Source organism: Octodon degus, unplaced genomic scaffold, assembly GCF_000260255.1.
Source record: "Octodon degus isolate 3935 unplaced genomic scaffold, OctDeg1.0 scaffold00006, whole genome shotgun sequence".
NCBI lineage: Eukaryota > Metazoa > Chordata > Mammalia > Rodentia > Octodontidae > Octodon > Octodon degus.
In genome coordinates this window covers 11,270,430-11,295,473 of record NW_004524582.1, presented here as the reverse complement: position 1 = coordinate 11,295,473, position 25,044 = coordinate 11,270,430, and the positions used below count along the sequence as shown (strand labels likewise).

The window sequence follows — 25,044 nt, the reverse complement described above, 5'->3', positions numbered from 1 at the left end:
AAAAAAAAAAAAAAAAAAAGTCTTTCAGATAGCTATGTTTATATATAAATGATAGACCTTTCTTAGTTATATGTAGATGTGTCATTTTAGGGTCATTTATTAACAAATTGGAATGATTTCTGTTCTACTCTGGCTTTTGTAGTCAGTGAAAAATACTGATTCAAATAGCTGGTGGAGGGGAAGTAACAAGATTAAGTTACAAAAAATACTAAAGCCACTTTAGTAATGTAAGTGTTAAAGTTATTTTAAAAGTGTAATTGTGGCTTGAGTGACATGATAGGTTCTAAAGAATAAAATTTTTATTTTAAAGAGCAAAACAGAGTTGAAGATGAATATTTATGATCCATTTTATACTGTGCTTTAAACCTAATTCACGTTTATTTTCCTTTATTGTTTTTATCTTCCCAGTTTGTGTGTTTAAAAATATCTGTAACCATTCCTTATGTAACAGAGTATAAAAAGGTTTCATAAATTTCACCCCTATAATGTAATATTTATATTTGATTTTAGGGAAGCTATGCGAAATTATTTAAAAGAACGAGGTGATCAAACAGTACTTATTCTTCATGCAAAAGTTGCACAGAAGTCATATGGAAATGAAAAAAGGTAAGAGCACTGGTTTTGTTATAGTGGAGAGTTAATTATAGTTATCACATGAATTTGCAAATAATGCATTAATATTCATGCCCACCACTGAAACTAGGTGTGGTGGCACACACCTGTAATCCCAGAGCTAGGGAGGCTGAGACAGGAGGATCACTAGGAGTCCTAGCTATGTAGCGAGATCCTGTACCAAATAAATAAAAGATGGTTTTTTTGTTTGTTTGTTTGTTTTTTAACGTATTTAGGACAGGGTCTACAGGGTCTCACTACATAAATAGGACTCGTAGTGATCCTCCTGTTTCAGCCTCCCAAGTTCAGGGCTGGGATTTCAGGCGATTGCCACCACGCCCAATCTCAGTCGCAGTCTCAGAGTTCCCTGGGGTGTGGGACCAACATGGCACTCCGGAATCGAACCCTGGGCTCCGCGCTCTGCCTAAGCAGGGACTTTAGTCTGCTGAGCTATCTGGCCGCCCTTAAAAGATTTTTTTAAAAAGAAAGAATTGAGGTCTGAAGCTACTGTAAGGGGAAGAGCTCCTTGTCCTCTCCCCCCAGCTGCCTCTAAACTCTGAGTCTGTTCTGCTTGTTAGGAAACTGCAACCCCTCTGCTGGTTTCCTTTTCAGCAGGCCCCTGAATAGGAAGGGGATTCTTCCTGTGGATCCCTTGAGGCCTGAAGAGTTCTGGGCCTACCTGGGCACCACAGGAAGGAGCCCTTTATCTACAAACGTTATTGGCCAAAATTAATTTACAGCTGTGATCCTTACATTATTTCTCATGGTATCTTACAAATTTCAGATGTGTGGGGTAGGGGGCTTTTGCTGGATTGTTCTGTTTTTGCAGTGGCACTGAGCATCAAACCTAGAACAGGGCCTTGTGCATGCGGGGTAAGTGCTCTACTACTGAGCTATATCCCTGCTCCTAAAATAATAAGTATTTATGGTGCAGTTGGTTGCTTTGTTTTGTTACTGGTTTTTTTGTTAGGAGGATACTGATGAGTGACCCAGGGCTCCTGTCTTAGTAATCACATATCTACAACTGAGATATACCCCATTTTTTCACTTGGTTCCTGGAATTTTCTTGAGTGTTTCTGAAGGTCTTTTTTTTTCCCCTCAGTACTGAGGATTGAACTCAAGACCTTTACACTAAACTATATTCCCAGCCCTTTTCATTTTTTATTTTGAGGTACCATCTCACTGAGCTGCCCAGGCTGGGCTCCCATGTGTGATCCTCTTGCCTCAGCCTGCCAGAGTGCTAGAATGTGTGCCCACCATGCTACAGGTGTGTGCCCACCATGCCCAACTGGGTAGGCAAGTTCTGGTTAATTAAGGATTTCGTAGCCAGTATGTATAGAAAGTTCACAGCATTTTTTGGAATTGGTTAAAAAGACACCAGCCTAAAGTAGAAGCAGGTTTGGGGGTTGGAATCTTATAGGGAAGAAAACTTTCAGCATATGTATAAGAATGGAGACACTAAGCATATAATTGAATTAATTTACATGCTAGAAGAAAATTCAGAAGTTTTTCTTGAAGTCATCTCTGAGCTGAAAAGGTGATACTGTTTAATAGATAATTTTGTCCTCAAAAAGGATGAACAGATACAAAAGTCATTGCAAAAATATTTAAAAGTCATTGTTCTTTCCAAACATTTTTTAATCTATTGTAATTCAAGTTTATAAAAATTTTTATTGCTTTACTTTATTAACAAAGTTTAATTCACTGGTTAAAAGTTAAATATAGGAAGAGATTTGGGACATAGAAAACCAAATTAAGGAAGCTCTCCTTTTTTCACAAAGTTGATATTGAAAAATAAGTATTTTTTTAAATAATGAAATTAGCATATATACATAGCAGGCTATTTACTTTCTAAGCAAAACAAAAGTGAATACCTTTATCCTTAAAGACAGATCTAGCAGAGCAGCTGTTGCCTTCATATTGAATCTAAAATTAATAATTTTCTATATCAGCTCTACTTATAAGCCAGGGAAATGTTTTACCAATATTTAAAATCTTTAGCCCTCAAAATAATCTAGAGACTTTAAATGTGCTCTCATTGAAATCATTGAGGCAAGGATTGGTATTCCTGAGACTAATTCCAAATTTCTTATTGTATTTTCTATTTTTAAAGTTTACAAATCCATATCAGTTTGCTGACTTGTTTGATTAAATTCTTGAGGTATATCACGTGGATTCTCTGTCCATATAACTTTAGATGTTAGTGCCTGTCATTGATTACCTTTGTAAGGCTTGAGGAATAAAGACACTTTCAAAACAGACTTTGTAAACTTGACTTAGGATCATCTCATTCACCTTCGGCTGTGTGAGATTTTCTTGGATCGCATTGAATTATAAAGAAAGGTATGCTTATCATGTGGCTCCAGATGTGACTAGGCTTTCTGTTCTTTTTCTGGAGTTTTAAAGATTCATTTTTCTACACTTGGATTTATTTATTAATTTAATTCTGATCACCTGCTAGTGCCAGGTGCTATACAAAAGGAACTTTTAGAGTTCACTCTGCCATTTAATAGTAAGGTGGGTTACTGAAGTTCAGTGAAGTTTAAAAAAAGGATCTGTTTGGGAAAATGCTAAAGCACAGTTGAGGTTCCTGTTTGTTAATCACTGCTAAATACAAACGAATACGTGATGTGGCTGATCACGTTAGCCACTATAGCTTCTTATTGCAGTAACCCTTTATTTTCAGCTTCTTTCTGTTATGTGGTGTGGCCTAGCCAGTCTACAACCCCATCCTGATATTTGAGAATTTGTATGTTTAGCCTCTAAAATATGAAGAAAAAATGACAGAAGGCCAAAATAACTCCTTTCCAGTATTTATATTCATTTAGATTGTTAAAAATTTCAGAGTAAGCATGCGTTGGTTTGTGACAAAAGGGGAAACCCCAATGAATTAAGTGTCTATAGTAAAGGGCTGCAGATTCTAGGCCAAGCCTCTGGTGACCGGCAGTCTATGCTGAGGCGGCCAACCAGGGCTGTCAGTGACTTGCTGAGGAATGCACAGTGACTAAGAAGGCTCTGACCCATCAGGTGTAGGTCTCTGTGAAGAGAGGTTTAAGGCTCGAGGCTACTCAGGGACATGACCACAGTTCTTTTGGCCAGGGCCCTGTGGCATCTAAAATAACTCCAGTGCATTATGTTAAAAATACTCATTTGAAAATTCTAATTATTTTTGATATCCACTTTTGTGCCTAATAACAACCTACTTGCATGGCACATTTGTTTTCCCATTTATTTTAGTGGTTTCAATTTTTCATTAAAGAAGTTCTTCCCAGCTTAAAAAATGAACTTTTTAAAAGATTGTTTTGTGTAGAGGAAGTATAAATGTGCCATTGACATTAACATTCCTCTTTGACTCAAGGTAAATAATTAAGCAATAATTATGCTGTTGAGGACATTAGTGAAGCTATTTAGATATAGACTGTGATTCTGAAGTCATGTTAAGAGTTGTATTAATTGGAATAACTGGTGAAAAAGTACCTAAATATGGTCCTTTTGAACTGAATAATCATCAGTAATGATTTGGCAAAGATACTCCAATAATGTAAGTAACATGAGTTTGGATTTCTTTATCTAAATATTTTATATAGTGGTTTCTTCTTTGAATCTGTTTTCCAGATCTCTTGTCAGTATTTGAGAAAAAAGTTGTTGAATCCTACTCTGAAAATACTGATTTGAGTTGTGAAATGAGTAAAATATTAAATGTGTGCATATCGCCCTCAAGTGGCAGAATGCTTGAAGCTGTGGGGAGACACGGAAAACTAAGGGAAACAATTTTTTAGGAATGATTCTTTTTATAGCAGCAATTGAACTGTAAAAAGCCCCTTACTAATCAAATGTTTGTATAGTAAGTATTGACCAACTACATTTTGAAACATGAATTTCACATACCTTTGTAGAGATACATCTTATGTATTTGATATAGGGTCTTACTACACAGCTTGGACTTGTAGTGATCCTCCTGTTTGCAGCCTCCCCAGCGCTGGGATTACAGGCGTGCACCACCACACCTGGTCTCTGTGGCTGGCTCAAGTACGCCAGGGGTGGGGCTGGCACAGCATATGGTGTGGGGGATCCAACCCAGGTCCCTGCACTTACTTAAGCAGGTACTTAGTCCATTGAACTCTCTTGTTGGCCCTAGAGATACATTTTAATTTTTCTTCCTTAATTATGTGACTTTTTATTTTTAATCCTTTTCCTTTTTATTTTCTTTGGCTGATTCCCTTTTTGTATATATGCTTATCTTTTTTTATAATGACCAGTACTATGGAAATCTATGGAAATGAAAATTTGATTAATTCACTGCTTTGTAGGGAACAGTAATATTGGGGTATGTAAGACAGGATTTCACCAACACCTTAGAGAAATGATCTCAATCTATAAATTCTGTTGAATTTACTGTTTTCATGTATCACAGCTTTCTTTGAGTAATTGTGGGATATTAAACAAGGTAGCTTATAGGCTGTTGAAAAGTCTTTTTGTTAAATTATCACATAACTGAAAAGCCTTTTCAAGACTGAACCTTGATCAATGTTTTGAATAAAGAATTTTTTAAACTCTTTGTCTTAATTTTATACTGTTTCATGAATTTTGGCACAGCACTTGAGAAACAGCACTAATTCTTTTGTTGTTTCAGCTCTCTTTATGTTTTCAGATAGGAAATAAAATTATATTTTGAGATAGCTCACACATTTGACTACTATATTTGGTATACTGTACAGTGCTGAGTACAACTTTTTGAATTTACAGCTAGTATGCCAATTTACTAAGAAGTCTTAACATCATTGTTCAAGAAAATACTAACAGTACACAGGTTTCCAGCATTGGTGCCTTCCTAGCCTCCTGAGAATGTGCCAGTCTAGGTGTGTGAACCTGGGCCAGGGTAGGCTTTGAGTGGCTGTCAGCATTAGAACCTAGAAAGATCCATGATGTAGATAATCTGAACCTGCTCCAAAAGTAACCCAGCTAGCTGGGCATCCCGCCAAGCCTGAGTGAACTGGGCCTGCGCCCACCACCTTGGCTGTGACCTTTGTATCCATGGCCCTGCAGGGAGCATGCAGGCATGAAAGCTGCTCTTCTTCCCTGTCTGGTTAGGTAAATAGGAGAAAACCACAAAGGCTTCCCTCCTTGCTCTTTTTGATCTGTGGCGCCCACTGGTGTATTTGCCTGTTATTTCCAATTCCATCTCCTGTTTATTTCCTTCTGTCTCTTCTCTACCTCCACTGTAGGGCATTTCTCTACTTTGGGGAATAGCTCCTACCTCAGAGCCTTCGCACTTGCTCTATCCTTTGTCAAAACAGTCTGACTCTGAGTATCCATGTAGTTTAGATTGTGGCTTAAACTCACCTCTTTAGCATGCTGTCCCTAGCTATTCTCAGGCAGTTCACATTTCAAGAAGTCTGTGCCTGCTTTATTGTTTATTTCCTCTCAGTTCTTGTCAGCTAATAAAGTATACACATTGTTTTACTCATTTGACATTTTGTTATTGTCGTGACCACTATTAGGCCATGTATTCATGGTTCACCACTGTGAGTGGGAGTGTATTTGCACATCAAACCACTACCTGTATTTCCTTATACTTAGAGCCATGCACCAGGAGCTCATTATCATTGCGCTTAAGCTCTTGGTTTTCTTATGGTAGGATTAACAGAAGAAGCATTTTTCCTTTCTCACAATTGTATGAAAAGTAGGAATTATCATGAGTGCTGTTTGTTTCAACAAAGAGTGGAAGAAACCTGTATCTTTGGGTAGTTAAAGGGTATTTCTGCTGCTTTTTTGTACACCCGGGTCATTCATTTATAACATTTATCTGATTACTGTAGGAATTTGATGTTGGGCCCCATGGAGAGACAGGACATAAACATTAGGCATAATTGAGCAAAAGAGAATTACACCCTACATAGGGAGTGGATTTATGGTCTGAACTATGAAAAATATGGAGCTTGAGGTAGGCTTTAAAATCTTATTTTTAATTACTAGACAGAAGATTATAAGAAAGTCATTCTAGGTGGGAAGGATTTGTGAAGGTGTTTTTTGGCAGTTAAACAGACCCATTAGTAGTCTGAGTTGAGAGAATGTACTGATTGTTCTTTTGGCAAAATAATTCTGTTATTTATAGTGTGCCATGTGTTGGTCACTTCTTGGCCTTTGGCTAAGATCAAGTGCGGTGCACCATGTGTTGAGGAAAGGTACACAAAATATAGCATGCCCTTGTAGAGCTCATACTCCAGTGAGCCATTTTGAAGGATTCTGCTAATGATTTTTTCCAGGTTAATTACCAAGTAAAGTTAAACCTGTAGGAATAAGAACATTAATTAGTAACTTATTTTGAGTAGATCTTAATTAGTAATCACAGTCTGTGGTGGTGTGCCATGTTTTGTGTATTGCACTTGTGAAGTAGTGCAGACCTTTCAGTTATGTGAGAATTTAAGGAGATAGTTCTCTGTTCCAAATATAGATGCTCTAACTGAAGGCATGCCTACAGTATTCTACCTAAAGAGGTGTGGAAGTTGATTTCTGTCCTGTGCGTATGATTATTTTCGTTATAGAAGGCTTCACAGCTTTTTATTAGCCAATTCATTGCATTTCTGCATGATTTTATTTTCATATGGGAAAGAAAAGAAACTGTCTTGAATCTAATTACTTTGTGTTTTGGGGGTGGGTCTTTTTCCACATTATTCTTCAGGTTTTTTTGCCCTCCGCCTTGTGTATATCTTATGGGCAGTGGATGGAAGAAAAAAAAAGAACAAATGGAACGCGATGGTTCTTCTGAGCAAGAGTCTCAACCATGTGCATTTATTGGAATAGGAAATAGTGACCAAGAAATGCAGCAGCTGAACTTGGAAGGAAAGGTAAATTAACACTCACGATTCCTTATAGAGGAGGTGTTGTGGTACCAGAATACAGTTTCCATATTCACTTTGGTGATTTTTTTTAAAAGGTATTAGTAACATTTTCTTGACTGTATAAACCAGAGCCAAAAATGCTACTCTGAAACAGCTGTGGTCTAGTCAGGATTCATGAAGCTGATGCTGTTGACATCTAAAGGTGACATGCAGCAGCCTCTGCAGCTTGCTAGTGATTTTAGCAAGCTGTAAATCAGGTTTCTCTTGGCAGCTAATCATTTAGTACTAATCACTTATCTCCTGTCTGACAGTAAAGTAGTGCTGAAATATCAGTGAAAATACCTCAGTGAGTTGTGTTTTACTGTGTTATCTTTATCTTCATCTTAGAAACAGTGCTAATTGGCAAATCCTTAGAAGTATATGAATTATAAAGATCATAATTTACTTAACATAAGCAGAACTATAATGTAGACAAGAAGAGCTACAATTAGTATATGTGCTGCTGAAGTGAGCTCAAGAATAGCTGTAGTTAGCCAGGCTCAAACTTATAAGGGAGATTTTCTTTAATTATTTTGTGAGGGAAAGAAATTTATCAACTGTTTCACTAATTGTATTTTGTGAATTTAGAAATCAGCGTCAATTTTCAATATTGAAAATTCTCATTTAGAATTTATGTAGAAAATGGTTCTGATTTCAGTGACTGTATGAGAGTCTTCTGTTAGCTAATAAAATGTTATTAGTATCCTTATTTAATAAGTATTTGTGGCATATCATAGTTGTGTTTTACTGAGGACTAGGGATAGTCATTGGAGCTAATGTGGAGGCTGCTGAGCTAGGGAATTTGTGACTCCCTTCCACTTATAGTCATTTTATAGTGAATACTAAGCCTTAATGTCAGCCTCCTTTCAGATCTGTTAAGCTTGAAATAAAGATTGTTTACCATCAAAGTAAGAAATAAAACAGCAAAGCCATATATAGGTTGGACATATCTGTGAGCTAAAGTAAACAATACTGTATATGTAAGTGATGGGCTGATCTAATAGATCTTAGCCATGTCTCATCTGCTTTCCTGCTCTATGGCATGTCCCTGAGCAACATGATTGCTGCACACCTACATGTTTGGTATTGTGAGGGAGTAGAGCAGATAGGTAATGCTTTCTAGCTGTTAGTGTATTTAAGTGTTCTAGTTCATTGCTTACTTGAACCAGTTCTGGCTTTCAGTAATTTTACCTTCCAGGGAGGTAAATCAAATAAACCAACCATTGGCAGCATTGATGATGGTACAGTAAGTTGCACTGTGTTTAAGTTCTGTCCCCTTTGGGGTTGCCTCAGCATGAAGATTCTATATTTCTGAATCTTCTACCTTAATATACTTTCCTTAAGGCTAGAAATTGGCAAAAGAAAGAAAAGAACTTGAGCATTTGTTATTTAAAATACCTACTAGAGGGCTAGCTATTAAAGCACCTGCAAGCAGGTGCAGGCGCAGGTCCTCGATCCCTCTGGCCTGCTGTGCTGGCCCTGCTCCCTGGGCAGGCCACTGAGACAGCAACTGGGTCTGGTGGCTTGCACCTGTAATCCCAGCTCTTGGGAGGCTATAAAATGGTGGATCACTATGAGTCCTCTAGTAGTGAGACCCTAAATGCCTTGTAGACCCTTCCCTAAAAATACAAACAAACAAGAAATACGTCCTAGTAGGGTAATATAATGCCTATAAGCCAGACCTGTTAATATTTAATTTTTATAATAAAAGTTGTTGAAATAGTTTGTGTAAAATAAAACTGGCTGAGAGTAGAAAGCATTTCAGGCAGCAAGAACAACGAAACATAATCATGTGTTGGGAGCATGAAGGTGTAAGGACGTAGTTTATCCTAGGTAGGTAGCAAAAGAGGCAATTTGTGCTTGTTTGTTATCTTAACCTCCTTTCATGCATGAACATACTGTACTATTTTCTTTCAGTATGTTGATTGAGTGGTACGTTTGGACATTATTAAAGAATAAGGAATATTTATTTTGAATTATTTGGTGTTCAGCTAATTTAAAATATTACAAACATTCTGGTGTGACATTTGACTTAAGATTGGCGCTAAGATTTCATTTAGTAATGTGTTCAATTTGGTATTTTTTCCCTCAGTTTTATGTGGTTGTAGCTAAGTAACCTATGTAACAAGGATTACTTCCCTAATTTTCACATTTCTGTTTTGCTTTTGACAATTGTATACTCTTACCACATTGTTTTGCTTCTATATTTTGAATTTACTGCAGTGTTACTTTTGCAATATTTAGATATGATGTTCTTCATTTCAGGGCATTGTTTTTGATTTTCTGAAGAGCTTCAAAGAAGTGTTGTTTTTAGGGTTTTGGATTTTTTATTTTTGATTTTGTTTTTGAGACAGGGTCTTGCTATGTACTGTAGTTGAAGTTGGCCTTGAACTCTCTATGTAACCCAGGCTGGCCTCAGACTTGTGGTACATCCCCTTGCCTCAGACTCAAGTGCTAAGATTATTGGTATATACCATCACACTTAGACAAAGAACTATTCTAAAGTTTAAAAAAGTTCATTCCTACAGAGATTATCTAATATCATTCTGTGTTCTAGAATTCCATTAGCCCATTGAACATTTTAATATGGCAGGGCAATTGTAATTTAGTTTTTATTTGGTTACTCTCTTAGAACCTAATATTTTCTGAATCAATGACTGTTTTCTTTTTTCTTCTTGAATCTACACAGTTTGTGGTCAGCAGCCATTATACATATGTATGTATGTATGTATTTTTAATAGTTCCAGGAAAGTTATCCTGGGTCTCATTTTTGTGGATTACCTATAGTTAGGCATGTGTTTTTTTGTTTTTTTCAAGGACCTATGTGTATGTGTATTTTTTTTCTAAACAAAACAAAGTCTTAACATAATTAGCTTCTCTGGTTTTTGTCCCTGTCTACTGATCTGTTTTGTTGATGCTATATTTTAATATTTTCTCTTTGATATTATATCCATTAATGTTAACATTCAGAGTTAAGTGATCTTCATCTTTTTTAAGCTTTTCTATTTGTATGCAGTTCCTTTTGTTTAGATAAGTAGTGTTATTTTTGCTTCCTTGACTATATAATGTTGATTCTCTTTTTCCTAGACTTCATCTTATCTGGCAAAGCAGATTGTTAAGGCTTAATCTGGCGTTCAGTGCTGTCATTTTAAGAAGTGTGAGACTGGGCCTGGTGACACGCGCCTGTAATCCCAACAGTTGGGAGGCTGTAAACAGGAGGATCACTACCAGTCCAATCTAGTAATGAGACCCTAAACACCCTGTAGACCCTTCCTTAAACATACCCAAAAAAAAATTAAATAAATAAATGAATAAAATAAAATAAGAAGTGTGGTCAACCCAGGGACATAGTAGCTCACAAGAAGTTTTGAGTGGAAGGAGCCATATGACTGCAAAACTCTGATTTTGTTTTATTTTTTAAAATATTTATTAGCTTTATCTTAGTTTGTCTTTTGCAGAGCCAGGCCTCTCAAAACTTAAACCAAATTTTTGATTGTGTAACAACTTGAGTGTAGAATATTGAAGATGGTACTTAAAGTTTTTTTACTTATCTGTGGTATTAAGAAATGAAAAACTGTTGCTGTATTTTTTTGGTCTTACCAACACTGTCCGTTAGTAAAATTTTAAAGATAAAAACTCATGAGCTACTTCCTAAATGAATGGGCATTTGCTTTTTAAAAGGAAAATATAACGGATTGTTAAAAGATATTTGTATAGCCCAATCTTTGAGTTAAAAAAAAATATTTTAGATACTCAGCACTGTATTTGAACATCATTTATCATCTCTGGAAAAGGAGATCAAAATTTAGGTTCTTTCCTAATTCACAGAGCTCACAGGTTTGGGATATATAATTGAAATAGCATTATGAAGTGGCCTTGTATTTAGCAAGTACTGTAACCTAATCACTATGTTTTCAATTACTAGGACTTTCATTCTTATAAACTGGAGCAATACCTTGAGCATTTTCTATGCTACATCTACATTCATTTATTTTGGTAATATACTATGAGTTACACCATTAAAATGGTAAAAGATCACCATTTTTCAATTAGTATGCTCTTGTCTCTTTCTACACTGTCTCTTTGTACACTTGTCTGTTTTTCTTTTTATACTGGTTTATAATCAGACTGCTTTCCTTAGTGTCATATACAGTAAATGGTTAGTCTAGCATTTTACTGTGTAAGGATAAACATTGTGTGTGCTATTTTGAGGAGGAATACTACTGAAACTTTTTATTTAATTCTATTGCTTTCTGATGGTTTTATTTATATCTTTGGAGAAAGAGTGTTCAATTATTTTTTGACTACAAAAACTCTGTTTTGAAAAGTAGTGCTACAACCTTGATAATTCTGGGAAACAGATGCAGAATTAGTAGAGCTATATATATATATATCTATATTTTAGATGGCTTTGTGTTGGGGAGGGTGGTACTGGAGATTGAATGTGTAGTGCCTTTGTATTGAGCTACATCCCCAGCCCTTTCTTATTTTTTATTTAAGTACACGTGATACCAGGGCTGGAGAGATAGTTTGATGGACTAAGCACCTACCTGCCTGGCAAGCACAAGGACCCAGGTTCAATCCCTGGTACTGCATACCATGCCGGCCACCGAAACCAGGCCTGATTCTGTGTGCCTATAATCCCAGCGCTGGGGAGGCTGAGACAGGAGGATCACTATGAGTCTGGGCTACGTAGTGAGACCCTGTACCAAAATAAATAAATAAAAGTATATGTGATGCCAAAGTAAGCATTTTATTTTTATTTTGGTACTAGAAATTGAACTCGGGACCTTGTGCTTGCCACGCAGGTTCTTGTGGCACTGAGCTACATTCCCCAGATTTATTTTATTTTGAAACAGAATTTTGTTAGGTTTCCTTGACTGGGACCTGACCACACCATCCTTTTTCTTCAGCCTCCAATAGTGCTAGGGAGGGGAGTGAGTGGTTTGGTTTAGTTTGGTTTGGTTTGATTCATGATTGATTGATTGATGGACTGATTGATTGATTGATTTAGACAGTGTCTCACTATATATTTCAGGCTGACCTTCAGCTCACTAGGTAGCCCAGGTTGGCCTCAAACTCAAGGCAATCCTCCTGCCTCTCAGCCTCCTGAGTGTACCAACATTCCCAGCAAAACAACACTTTTAAAGTGGTCTTTTAAGATAGTAAAATGGTTCAGATAGTCTTTTGTTTGCTTGTTTAAACTGTGATTGATATTTTAGTCATCTCGTTTACAACTGAAACTTAAGCTTTCAAAGTCAGCATGCTTTCCTATGAGCTCCTGACACCTGAAAGAAACAACTTATGCCTTGCATTGTTCTACTGTACTTCGTCCAAATGAGTCTTCATAAGACAGCTGCCATCCATAGCCATGTGACCAAGTTGGCTACAAGAAGAACAAGTTCTCAGATCACATCAGAGTGTGGCTGTGGCACGCTGCTTGTCCTCCAGGTCTCTTTTTCAGGTTGCCTTTGGCAGACTCTTCTGAGCATTAAGGACCATGTGTTTCTTTCCACTTCACGTACTAGCTGGACTGGAATTTTTTAGAAGGTTTTCAGTTGAGTAATGGAACAAAGACAGTGGTAGCTTCTCCCCACAGTGGCATCTGCTCCCTGAGGGCCCAGCACATCTGCAGCTCTGAAGGGCGGCCTCAGCTCTGCCTGCACCTGCTGGGCCCTGGATCTGCAGCCTCTTCCTCACCGAGTGCTGTGGTAGGGGGAGCCTTGCTGTGGCACAGGCTTGTCCTTCCCACTATCCTGGTTTCATGTAGACAGGATGAGGGAGATTTTTAATTTTCTCTGCAGAGATGAACTTCAGTAATTTTTACATGTGGTTTTATGAGCTATCGATTGGAATTATTTTATTAAAATCAATCAAACCTAGTTAAGGCCATTCTGGGATTTAGGTACATAATTGACAATATTTTGATGCTATTAAAAATTTCTTTTTCACAGAACTATTGCACAGCCAAGACATTGTACATCTCTGATTCTGACAAGAGAAAACATTTCATGTTGTCTGTAAAAATGTTCTATGGCAACAGTGATGACATTGGTGTGTTCCTTAGCAAGCGGATTAAAGTCATCTCCAAACCCTCCAAAAAGAAGCAGTCACTGAAAAATGCTGACTGTATGTATGCTTGAGTTTTTTTATTTGTTCTAAACTCACACCATGAATTAGTAAGACAGACTTTTCGAGGTTGAAAAATTGCTTTTTCAATATAAAATTCATTCATCACTAATATTTTGTTGGCCTTTCTTATTGTCTTCTTTAATAGTTTAATACATTTACTATAAACATATTGATAGTACTATCAAAATTGTAGCTAGACACTAAAGGGTAGAAAGATTTCATTCAGTATTCTTACAGTAGTGATAAAGAGACTCAAATGTAGAACCACGTTCAGTTTTCAAGTACAGTAGAGAGAGATGTTTAACTATAGAGCCGAATCAGGGTATCAACTGATTAAAAAATTACTAAGAGGACTCAGTTGGGGTAGGGGGATTCTTACTAACCTACATTAGTAAGTCTTGCTACAAAGCAGGACAGGGTGGTCATGTGTCAGGCATTGGGCACGCCTTAGGCTATGTCACAGCAGTGCTGGCTGTGCAAACTAGCAGCAGGGCCTGGAGAGGAGGCCTAGTGGAAGAAAATACTTGGAGCAACTTGTTTTTTTGTGAGAGAATCTTTGTCAGGGGTTCATCTGGAATCTTGATCAGATTGAAGTCTGTTACTTTGGTGGTAAAGGACAAGAAAAGTCATGGCTAGAGTGTCTCACAGACCAGGAGGCTTGTGATATCTTGTATTCAAGCTGTTTTCAACTTAAATTATAGTACAGAGCTTTATTTCACCTTTTTAGCTTTATATTGAGTATTAGTATCAGTAATAGAGAACAAATTTCACTTTCAGGATGTTTTTTCTAATTTATATAGAAGTAGTTTTCACTTCTAAAGTAAATATTTCCTTGTTTATTTTGTAAGTTCTTGTAGTACAACACATGGAGGCACAGTGGTACCTCAGTTCACATACATAATTCTTTCCTCGGTCTGGTCACAAACCAAAGTAGACAAGAACCATATCAAATTCAATGGGTGGTATAATGTTGAGTTTCTGGGGAAATTTGATTCCACTTGCAAACAGAGCCATAAGTTTGTGAACCAAGGCACCATTATATTTAGAAGATAGCAGTACTCTTTTAAAATCACAACAGGCAGAGGAAGTTGCTGTGAACTGAAACACCCTTCTGGACCCCTTTCTACACGTGTTCTGCAAATCTCTGTAGTGGGACCACAGAGGACAGTGTTTTCTAGTTTGCTTTTCCATTTAGTGATACTTCTGGGAGATACTTTTTTGTCAATGAATTCAGGTTCATATTACATATCATTAGCTTGACACATTATGAGTTACTTTAATTTTTTGTTTTAACCTTCTCAGGTTAAACTATCACTATAATCTGTTGTTAGATTATAAGGAACAGTCATAACTTGCTAAGCAGAACGCTGTTTTTTTCTTTACAGTGTGCATTGCCTCAGGAACAAAGGTGGCTTTGTTTAATCGACTTCGATCCCAGACAGTTAGTACCAGATACTTGCATGTAGAAGGAGGTAATTTCCATGCCAGTTCACAGCAGTGGGGAGCATTTTACATTCATCTCTGTGAGTATAAAAATGTGCATTGTTAAATTCTCAAAATTATTTTTCATGATGTGATACATAGATATGTTAAGTCTTATCATTTTCTTAGGCAGGTAATAAATTTTTAAAAGATGATAGTTTGGTATCTTTTTCTATCCAATATAGTGGATGATGATGAATCAGAAGGAGAAGAATTCACAGTCCGAGATGGTTACATCCATTATGGACAAACAGTCAAACTTGTGTGTTCAGTTACTGGCATGGCACTCCCGAGACTGGTAAGTGCTGCCTCTGTTTAAGTGATATGTGAGGTAACAGCTCTTAAAACAAAAATAGTTAACATTTAGCCATACATGTACCTCCGTTTAATGCTTTTTAATTTAAAAACATAATACCCACAATCTCTCCTACAACTAATAATTGTAGTTAACTAATAATTAATTTCAGTAGTGCCTTAAGACAGCTGGATTTTGCAAATGCATTCATGGTGATGCCTTATGCAGTTTAACACACTTCGCTGACAACTTCCCTTTGGTTGTGAACGTGTTCAACAGGGGGCACTATAAATTACAGTATGGCTTTGGTTTCCTTTCTACTGAAGATACATTTTTTTTTTTTTGTGCTACTTATTGTACACCATAATAGGACCAAGTTTTCAAAAACATAAAAATTAATGTTCCTTTTGAAATATAAGCATAGTTTTTTTTAACCAGTTCATGCACAAAAATGTATATTTATTAAAACTAATCTAGGTGTTGTGGCTTACTCCTGTAGTCACAGATATCAGAAGGCTGAAGCAGGAGAATTGCCACAAATTAGAGGCCATCCTGGGTTATATAGTGAGTTCAAAGCTAGCCTAGACTTCATAGTAAGTCTCAAAAAACCAGTCAGTCAACTGAATTGTATTTTGGTTTTTTTTTTTTTAATTTTTGGAGAAGGGCGTAGGGATTAGAACTTTTTTTTCTTTTTGAGACAATCTCAAAATGAATGCAGTTCAGGCTGGCCTTGAGCTCACTTTGTAGCCCACGCTGGGCTTGAACTCAAAATGATCCTTACTGCCTCAGCCTTCTGAGTGCTGGGATTACAGATGTGTACTAACACTCCTGGCCTGGATTTAGGACTTTTGGTTCACTAGATTTTGAGCCTGTAAAAATGTTTTTCTTAGTAAAATGCAAACAAACATTCTTCCAGCTGTCTCCCCTTTTCTGAAACAGTGTAACTGAGTTGGATGTCTGAGTCAGGGTCAGGTGAAGGGTAAGTGGAAGAACATGTAGTCGCACTGTTGCTTACTTAGTAAGCTTTGTATTTCTCTCTTTGGTGAAATACTGTGTTGCATCACTTTCAGGACCTATTTCAGCAGAGGCAGGGCTGGTTTACAGCTGGCTTAACTAAATATGAAAAAAAGGTTTTTTTGGTTTTATTTTTCTATGTCATGTTTGCACAAGAATTACATCCCATTTTAATTTAATCTAAAATATTTCAAGTATAGTAGAAATAACCTGTAAAATTATGAAGCTGGAACATACTATGAAAAACGCAAAGTTTCAGGGAAGGATAGCTGTAAAAAGTTAAAAGTACACATAAATCAACATTCACACACTTCTCTTCCAGCTCACTGTGTGCCGCCACATTCTGAGGACATTTGTTTATTTTCTTGTTCTACAGAAGCACAGGCTCAGATGCGTGTGCCATAACAGCTTCGTAGTTTTCCACATGTATGGAAGTCCTTGGTGGGAATCAAAGTGGTTTTGCTATGTCAAATCTGGTCCTTCTCATTATCAAATGTTTAGTAATTACTTCATATACTGTCATTGAAGATGCTGTCATTTTAGGTTTGCTAATACTGTCTTTCAGATATTCATGTGTTCTGTGGATTTTTTGGCATATGAGATTCTGGAGTGTAGTGGAAAGAGGTCAGGCTGGGCAGGCAGCCAGTGCTGGACTTGAATTTTGGCTTTTGCTGGGGATTATGAGCACTTTACTTTGTCTCTCCGAGCCTATTTATTTATTTATTTATTTATTTATTTTCTTTTTGGTACTGAGGATCAAGCTCAGGACCTTGCACTTGCCACGCAAGCACTTGTGCTGCTGAGCTATATACCTGGCCCACAGACCATTTCTTTTCTTCCTTTTTTCTTTTTTTTTTTTGGTAGAACCGGGGATTGAACGCAGGCCCTTGCGCTTGCCAGGCAAGTGATTATTGTACTGAACCATCTCCCCGGCCCCCTAGAGCCCATTTCTTGATCTGCAAAACTAGTTTATTTTTATTTTTAAATAGGTAGTTAAATAATGTGTGTAAGATATGTGCTGTAACTAGTGCAACCTCAACCTTCAAGAGATATTTTTTTCTCTGATATTGGAATATTTATGTATTATCAGAATTTGCTGTTCAAAATATAGTCCTTAGGACAGCAGCATTAACATTACCTGAGGCTGTGTTATAAAAGTAGAACCTTAGGCTTACCAAACCTGTCCTGTCTGCATGTGTATTTTTAATAAGAACTTCAGGTGATTAATATGTGCACTAATGTTTGAAAGTGCTGGTTTATAGAAATGGAAGAGGGTGACAACTGTATCATTCTGACATACTTACAAACTAAGTTTTTATTTTGTAAATATTGTCCCTAGTTAGGTATAAAACAAATAACTGGTATATTGTACAGCATATACTTTCTGTATTGTTTGACAGTATACAAAATGAAAACTTACATGCATGACCATTTTGTTTTAATTTTTGAATTCTTGATATACAGATAATTAGGAAAGTTGATAAACAGACAGCATTATTGGATGCAGATGATCCAGTGTCACAACTACATAAATGTGCATTTTACCTTAAGGATACAGAAAGAATGTACTTGTGCCTTTCTCAAGAAAGAATAATCCAGTTTCAGGTAGGTTTTATAATTGCTGGTAAAAACTACACAAACTAGGGCTAGGTGTGTAGTTTTGTGACACAAGGTCTTGGGGTCATTCTCTAGCATCATGAGTGAGTGGGTGAACACTGCAGACTGGCTTATAAAATCATGGAATTGTCATTGACAGTTAATTGTATTCAAATATATGAGGTTGTATTCTGGCATTAATGTCAAGTCCAAGGCTCCTTAACATGCAGTCCTTGGACATGTTGGTGATCCTACCTCAGGGAAGAACTCAGAACTATGAGAATGTTCTTAGAAAAACAGTGAACATTCACTGCCAAAATTTCTAACGTGAAGAACAGAGGCTCCCCCAGAATATCTTAAAAGTAGATGTTCGTTGAATCTTCTGAGTGTATATGCATATGCTGTATTGAAAAACATTTTACTGAGAGTTTATATACTCCCCAAGTTGGGTTCATTGAGATAATAATATGATATCAGAAGCGCTTTTTTTTGTACCAGGAATTGAACTCGGGACCTTTGTTTGCCAGTGCTCACACCACTGAGCTGTATTCCTGGCCCACAGAAGCTAACCTTTAACTATGTTTATTTGGAAGGCTTTCAAATTCATGACATGGTCATACGATTTGATAGAATAGTTCCATTTTCATAGAAGACTCCTCTGTGAGAGATGGTCTCACATGGATACAGGTGAGCTGGGTCCCCAGTGCAGATTTATTACAACAGGAGCAGGAGCTTGCAGGTTCAGGTGGTCATTCCCTTCTGCTCAAAGTGGATTAGCATGTAGCTATTCTCTAAATATTCAGGGCTCCTGGGGTCTTTCTTAGGAAGCCCTGAAGAATTTTAGACATCCATTCTAAATTTCAGATACTGATCTTATATTAATGAAATTTTATCAGTAATGGTATGATATTATTATTTAGACTACCACTGAAATATTGTATAACAAAAAATTGCCATCTGTGAGATTTTGATATTCTTCTCACATGTATGTAGGGAGTGGCAAAGTAGCATACTTTAGGAGGATTGCAAGTTTTTTACAGAAGTTTTCTTGTCAACTCTGTGATGCTATTTGGTAAGTTCTCTTCTGCTGGAATATGTATAAAACTCAATTCCTAAACATTTTTTCTTCATAAGGCCACTCCATGCCCAAAAGAACCAAATAAAGAGATGATAAATGACGGAGCTTCGTGGACAATCATTAGCACAGATAAGGCAGAATACACATTTTATGAAGGAATGGGCCCTGTCCTGGCCCCAGTCACCCCTGTGCCTGTCGTAGAAAGTCTTCAGGTGAGACCACAAATAGTCACAAGGTGGCTTTTTGCTTTTGAAAATATACTTAGCCAAGACTGCATAATTTCATTTTACAATAATTTTGATGTTTTTCTTCAAACGTAGTGATCTGGGGATTTTGTTAAACATTATGCGTTGACAGAAATGAGAATAAGCAGTTTTTCTTACATGTGAGAAAATTAATTCAACTTGTATGTTGTCTGAAATATTTTTAGCTAGCTTTGTAATCATGCTGTTTGAAAGAAATGTTTATAAATGCAAACTTTTACCAACTGTCACAATAAAAGCTGAAGGAGAACCTAATTTTTGTACTTCCACAAAAAGTGTCTCAGTGTGATTTTCTGTTAATTGCAGTTGAATGGCGGCGGGGATGTAGCAATGCTTGAACTTACAGGACAGAATTTCACTCCAAATTTACGAGTATGGTTTGGGGATGTAGAAGCTGAAACTATGTACAGGTATTGTATAAAACTTTTTACGTCATCCAAGGCTTGTGAAGGCTTTATGGGTATATGAGATTGTCTCCTGATCTACACTGTAGTGCATTAAACAATGTCTCATTTCTGGAGTGTATTTCACATTTTAAAGTGCGTTATGTTTCCCCTCAGGTGTGGAGAGAGCATGCTCTGTGTTGTCCCAGACATTTCTGCATTCCGAGAAGGTTGGAGATGGGTCCGGCAGCCAGTCCAGGTTCCAGTAACTTTGGTCCGAAATGATGGAATCATTTATTCCACCAGCCTTACCTTTACCTACACACCAGAACCAGGGCCAAGGCCACACTGCAGTGCAGCTGGAGCAATCCTTCGAGCCAATTCAAGCCAAGTGCCCTCCAATGAATCAAACACAAACAGTGAGGGAAGTTACACAAACGCCAGCACAAATTCAAGCAGCGTCACATCATCTACAGCAACTGTGGTATCCTAACCACCGTCTTTTTGCTAAAACTTAAAACTGACCTTAGTGCAGCAAAAAGTTGTCAAAAAAGGAAAGAAAAAAATGAATGATCTTTTGTGGTTTCTTGGGAAAACTTTTCATACCAAGTGATTCTATTCGGAAGCCCCGTTACATGCAAGTGCTGATTGGAGATGCAGAAGCCACAGCAAAACAAACAAAAGTGTCAAAGTGTACAAACTGTTGGAGATTGAGTTTTTCAGCTGTTTTGTTGTTGTTTGGTTGGTTTTTGTTTGGTTTTGTTTAAATGGGCAAGAAATAGATATGTGGCTGGTATAAAGTTAAGCAAACTAGAAGACACAAATCTAACATAGTTTTTATGGACCAAGGAACTTGTATAAGCTTTATTAGTAAAAGGTACATTTTCACCATACCTTTTTTATATCACAGTATATAGTACATCTTATTACCAAATAGGTTCTTCTCCCCGCCCTCTTTGAGCTTTTGCTCTGAAGTAATTCAGGTTCCAAGCTTGACCATGCTTGTTGAATAAATTACCATACCCAACCAGGTTCTTTTGGTCTAAGGCTGGAACTTTTTTTAAAGCTGAAGTCTTATGACTTTTCATGAGTTAAAATTATTCTGATTTCAGCAAGTCAAATCTTGTAAAGGCCTGCATATGTTTTTTAAGATTATATGAAGTCTGTGCAAAAGCTTTAAAGACAATGCCTCTGCCTTGCCTGCAATACATGCAATTGTATGTTAACTTAGTCTCCTTCTTTAGTCACTGTCGGCAGTTATTTGTGTTTTCCTTTTTTTAAAAAAATGTATTTATAGTGGTAATCCAGGAAGCTCTGGCATTCACATGCAATTCGTGGTGGCCATGTAGTCATCATTAATGAGTTAATGGCACAGAATATGTTGATATTGAAGTGTCCTCTCCCCTTCCCATATGTAATCCATCTGTGTGTTCCAGGATTTATTCAGTTTTCCCTTCCTCATAATGGTGTACATAACTTGTATTATGTGTAAGTTAAACTTTTTTTTTTAACTTGGAATTCTCCCAGCAATTTTATTCAACAAGGTGTTTTTTTGCATTGTTGAAAAATGATTTTAAAAAATCATGAGAAGTATTTGCTACCAAATGGTAGATGATGTCCTTCTGGTAGAATAAGGAAGATCTCAGCAAAATATGTCATATTATTGTTACTTCTTTGTCTTTATTTTTTTTTGCCTTGGGTAGACCATCTCTGTAATCTTAAAACATAAGATACTTTTAGTAGATGGTCAACTAGAATAGCTGGAAGACAGTACCGTAGGAACAGATGGCTGGAAGTTTATAAAGATGCAAGTGTAACTTATATTTCCAGTTTTCTTCCGCCTTTTTTGTTTTCTCTTCCCAAGCACGCAGTGTGTCCACAAACGCCCCTCCTTGGGAAGTGAGCCTTGCCCTTTCATTTACGAAGTGGCTGCACTCGGGGTTGTACTGGCCTTGCGTGTTGATCTTGCCACTTTTGCTTCCGTTCCCACACTTTGATCATTACACTTTTGTTCAGTTTCTTAGAAATTGCAGCAAACTCATTGAGCAACATTAGTGCAGTAACCGTGTGTAACCGTGCAGGACACAGTCTAGTGATACAATCATCCTTCTTAGAGTAAAAACTACCTCTAGATCGTGGTAAGCTTTTACTGTCCCATAATAACAGGAGCCACAAGTACCTTATGGCTGCAAAACTGTAGCTTCTCCAGTGTTCCCGGTGTTCTATTAATGTCCTGGGCTGTTTTAAGTTTCCTTTAACAGACTTTGAAGATCATTTTTCGGGACATTTTTTTTTTCCAGCTTTGCTGTCTTCATCACTCCTTCATTTAAACTATGCCACTGTAAATACTTTTCCTCTCACCTTTAAATTGCCTTTTCCTCAGCTTTCAAGGGGAAAGTCATTTGTAAAACGTGAGGTGGTTAAATCAAAGTTACCGCAGTTTTCTCCTGCTGCGAGCCTTTTTAATCACCCCAGGATGCATTGTACTATAAATAGCCTTTTCTCTTCAGATCTGCTCCAGGGACTCTGGGGAATCAAATCCTGCCTCACACCGTACACCTGTTTCAGTGATCAGGGCAGAATGCTTTGTGGCCTTATCTTTCTTTGTTGGAACCGCTCACTGGCTGCTACTGGCAGACTTGCTTATTTGAGTAGTATTTATTCTCTCTGTTGAGTCACAGAAGTAGTTATTACACAGTGCTTTTGGTTTAGTGTGAAGATGTTCTCAGTGCTGCTTGATTTTTTTTTTTAAATGGGCCACAAGTTTCCTACATTTCTTGACTTGGTATTTAGTTAAGTCATATTAAATTAACTTTTAACAAATGAGATGCTTTTTGAAGTACAGACTATTCCTTACTCAGTTTTTGGGTCAAAATAAATTTTCAGGTTCATGGCTTTATTAAAATGAACTTTGGTTCTTATAAACATTTATATCTTATTTTGGTTCTTTTTTTTCTAATAAGATTGAAATATTAGACTGTAAACCTTTTTCCTGTTTTTTGTTTTTGTTTTTGGAAATCCAGGAATGTACCAATATAGGCATTTTCTCCATCTATTTTATGCCATTCTCATACCACAGACTGAAAGAGTGAAATGATTCCTGTTATAGCTCACTGTTCGTCAGTAGTAGTTTTGTCAACTGCTTTGAAAAAACTTCACGGATTTGTGAGTCATTTTATGCTTCAGTGTATAACTTCTGAGCGCCTTGTCCTCCCCTTACAGTAGGGTATGTCCCTCCCCCATGGTGGCAGTATGAGAGGGGTCAGTCATTCACCCTTACAGTGATTCTCTGCAGTAGAGAATTATTATTTACAGTATCCTTGATTTTTTAAAAAATTCCGTTTCAGAAGAATTTCTTATTCTCTTACAATTCTATGCAGTTTCTCAAAATAGAAAAGCTGAGCATGTGACCCCACCATGTTTTTACTAGTCTCACTGCATTTGTCACGTGGATTGGGAAGGCAAGCTGCAGATGCTAAAGTAGAATGCCCTTTGTAGTTTGAATGAGATCAAAGTTGAGCACTAGTACAGTATTCAGCTTGCTGCTGACTTTTGTAAACCGGCAACTAAAGGCATCCCATCCGGATTTAACTAGTGAAATATTAGTCATCTCTTACTGCACAGACCCACTTGTCATCATAACGTACGTTTGTTTGCCTTTGTTTTTAATGGAACTGCTACCATCTGTGAGCTCATAGAAAATTCCAGTGCCATCCCAGAGAACTAGCCTAACTAGTCGAGTTAACCAGAAAATCTGAGGGGAGGGGTTCCCTTTTCAAACAAACTCCTGTTCAGTTATTAACCAAGTTAACTTACTTTGATTTCAAAAGCAGCTGTGTTTCTGATGAGTACTGAACAAATGTGTTTAATTTTCTGTGCCAGACTTTTGACCTTGTTTTCAAGCACTGTACTGTGGGATGGATGGTTAGAAACAATAATATATTAGGGTCTCTATTTAACCCTTTCAGGACTGAACTGTATCGCCTTTCATTAATTTTTTCCTGTGTCGTGATAAATGTTTGCCAGCATTCAGTACTGTGTTGGTCCAGATGTAGTTTTATATTCTCATGTTTAGTTATTTCTTGTACCTTGCAGCATGCTCTACACATTCAGTCCTTAAGGGGTTTATTTTACAAACTGTGCGCCTGTAAGGTTTATTAGCAATAAGATAGAAAATCGAGCAAGTTTATACCATAATTTTGTAGAAAAAAGAAAAAAAGAATCTGCTCAGTTCCATATTTCACCCATGAAAACCTGCAATACGGGCAGTTTCAAGGAATAAATAAAAAGAAATGTAAAACCATTGTAAAAGTGTTCTGTTGAATGTGCCTGATGCATGTCTTTGATTTCAGAGAACTTCATAAAGATAAAATTAAATTCTGTACCACAGTTTGTGTATTTACCTTGCCCGCTACATCACATCCAAGTGATAATTGTACTAAGTTAACTTCCTTTTCAATGTTTTAACTAGTATTTTAAGCACAGGCAATTTTTATGGTGAAGTAGGCTTTGTTACTCAAAAGGCATTTCCCAGGCAGGGTTTTAAAGCTGATTTTAACAAAATTGGGAAGTATGATGTGGTCATCACTTGCTTTTCCAACACAGAGCTGTCATTTGGGCCACCCTTCCAAAGAATGCATGGTGGTTTTTGCCTTTTTGGCTGTGTGTCAAGAGCTCCCAAGTATTTGGGGCAGGCTTTTTTGTTTAATATCAAGGTAGAAAAGTAAGGAAGAAAGTATGTAATTTTTAAAGCATAGAAAGTTTAGTTCTTACCTGCCCTCCCATAGAGTGAAAGTAAGTAAAATTAAGATTTTGTTAAAAAGCATCTTCCTATAAAAATACTGTTGAGGAAGAGTGTAGTTGAAATTTGAATTGTGAGGCCTCTGAAGCTTGAGGTTGATATTTGTAATTTCAAATGAGCCTGTGCTCCTTAATCTAATAGTACACAATCACTTTCTAAATCTAATAAATGAGTGATGCCAGAAGGAAGCTTCTCCCCACCAAAGAAATAATACACTCAAATGAGACCCCTAAAAATGTTTAGTTCTAGAAAAGAGCTGAGGAAAGCAGGGGAAGTGTTGTATATAAAGCATTTGATTCTGACTCAGCTTACGCTAGGGTTAGAGCATAAAGACTCAGGCCATACAGAGCACCAAGCTCCTAGCCCAGGACAGGCCTGTATAGCCAGACATCACACTCATGTGTCTTGGATGAAACATAAGATTGTCTGCCCCGGCATGTAAATATTCAGTCCAATAAGGAATTTAATGTCATTGTCATATACGTAGAAACCATGATGATTTATATG

At 37.1% G+C, this 25,044-nt stretch overlaps 1 protein-coding gene across 4 annotated transcripts in view; it reads left to right on the top strand.

Moving 5' to 3' along the window:
• Positions 1-24,118, top strand: part of Rbpj (recombination signal binding protein for immunoglobulin kappa J region) — a 105,960-nt gene extending 81,842 nt beyond the window's left edge. For all 4 annotated transcript variants that reach the window (XM_004624522.2, XM_023699193.1, XM_023699189.1 and 1 more), the window contains 9 exons: positions 511-606; positions 7,295-7,460; positions 13,448-13,622; positions 15,011-15,148; positions 15,293-15,405; positions 17,881-18,021; positions 19,147-19,302; positions 19,660-19,763; positions 19,914-24,118. In XM_004624522.2, the coding sequence (XP_004624579.1) occupies positions 511-606; positions 7,295-7,460; positions 13,448-13,622; positions 15,011-15,148; positions 15,293-15,405; positions 17,881-18,021; positions 19,147-19,302; positions 19,660-19,763; positions 19,914-20,229 (1,405 nt within the window). In that variant the 3' untranslated portion in view covers positions 20,230-24,118. The remainder of the gene's footprint in view (positions 1-510; positions 607-7,294; positions 7,461-13,447; positions 13,623-15,010; positions 15,149-15,292; positions 15,406-17,880; positions 18,022-19,146; positions 19,303-19,659; positions 19,764-19,913) is intronic.
• Positions 24,119-25,044: the final 926 nt, after the last annotated feature.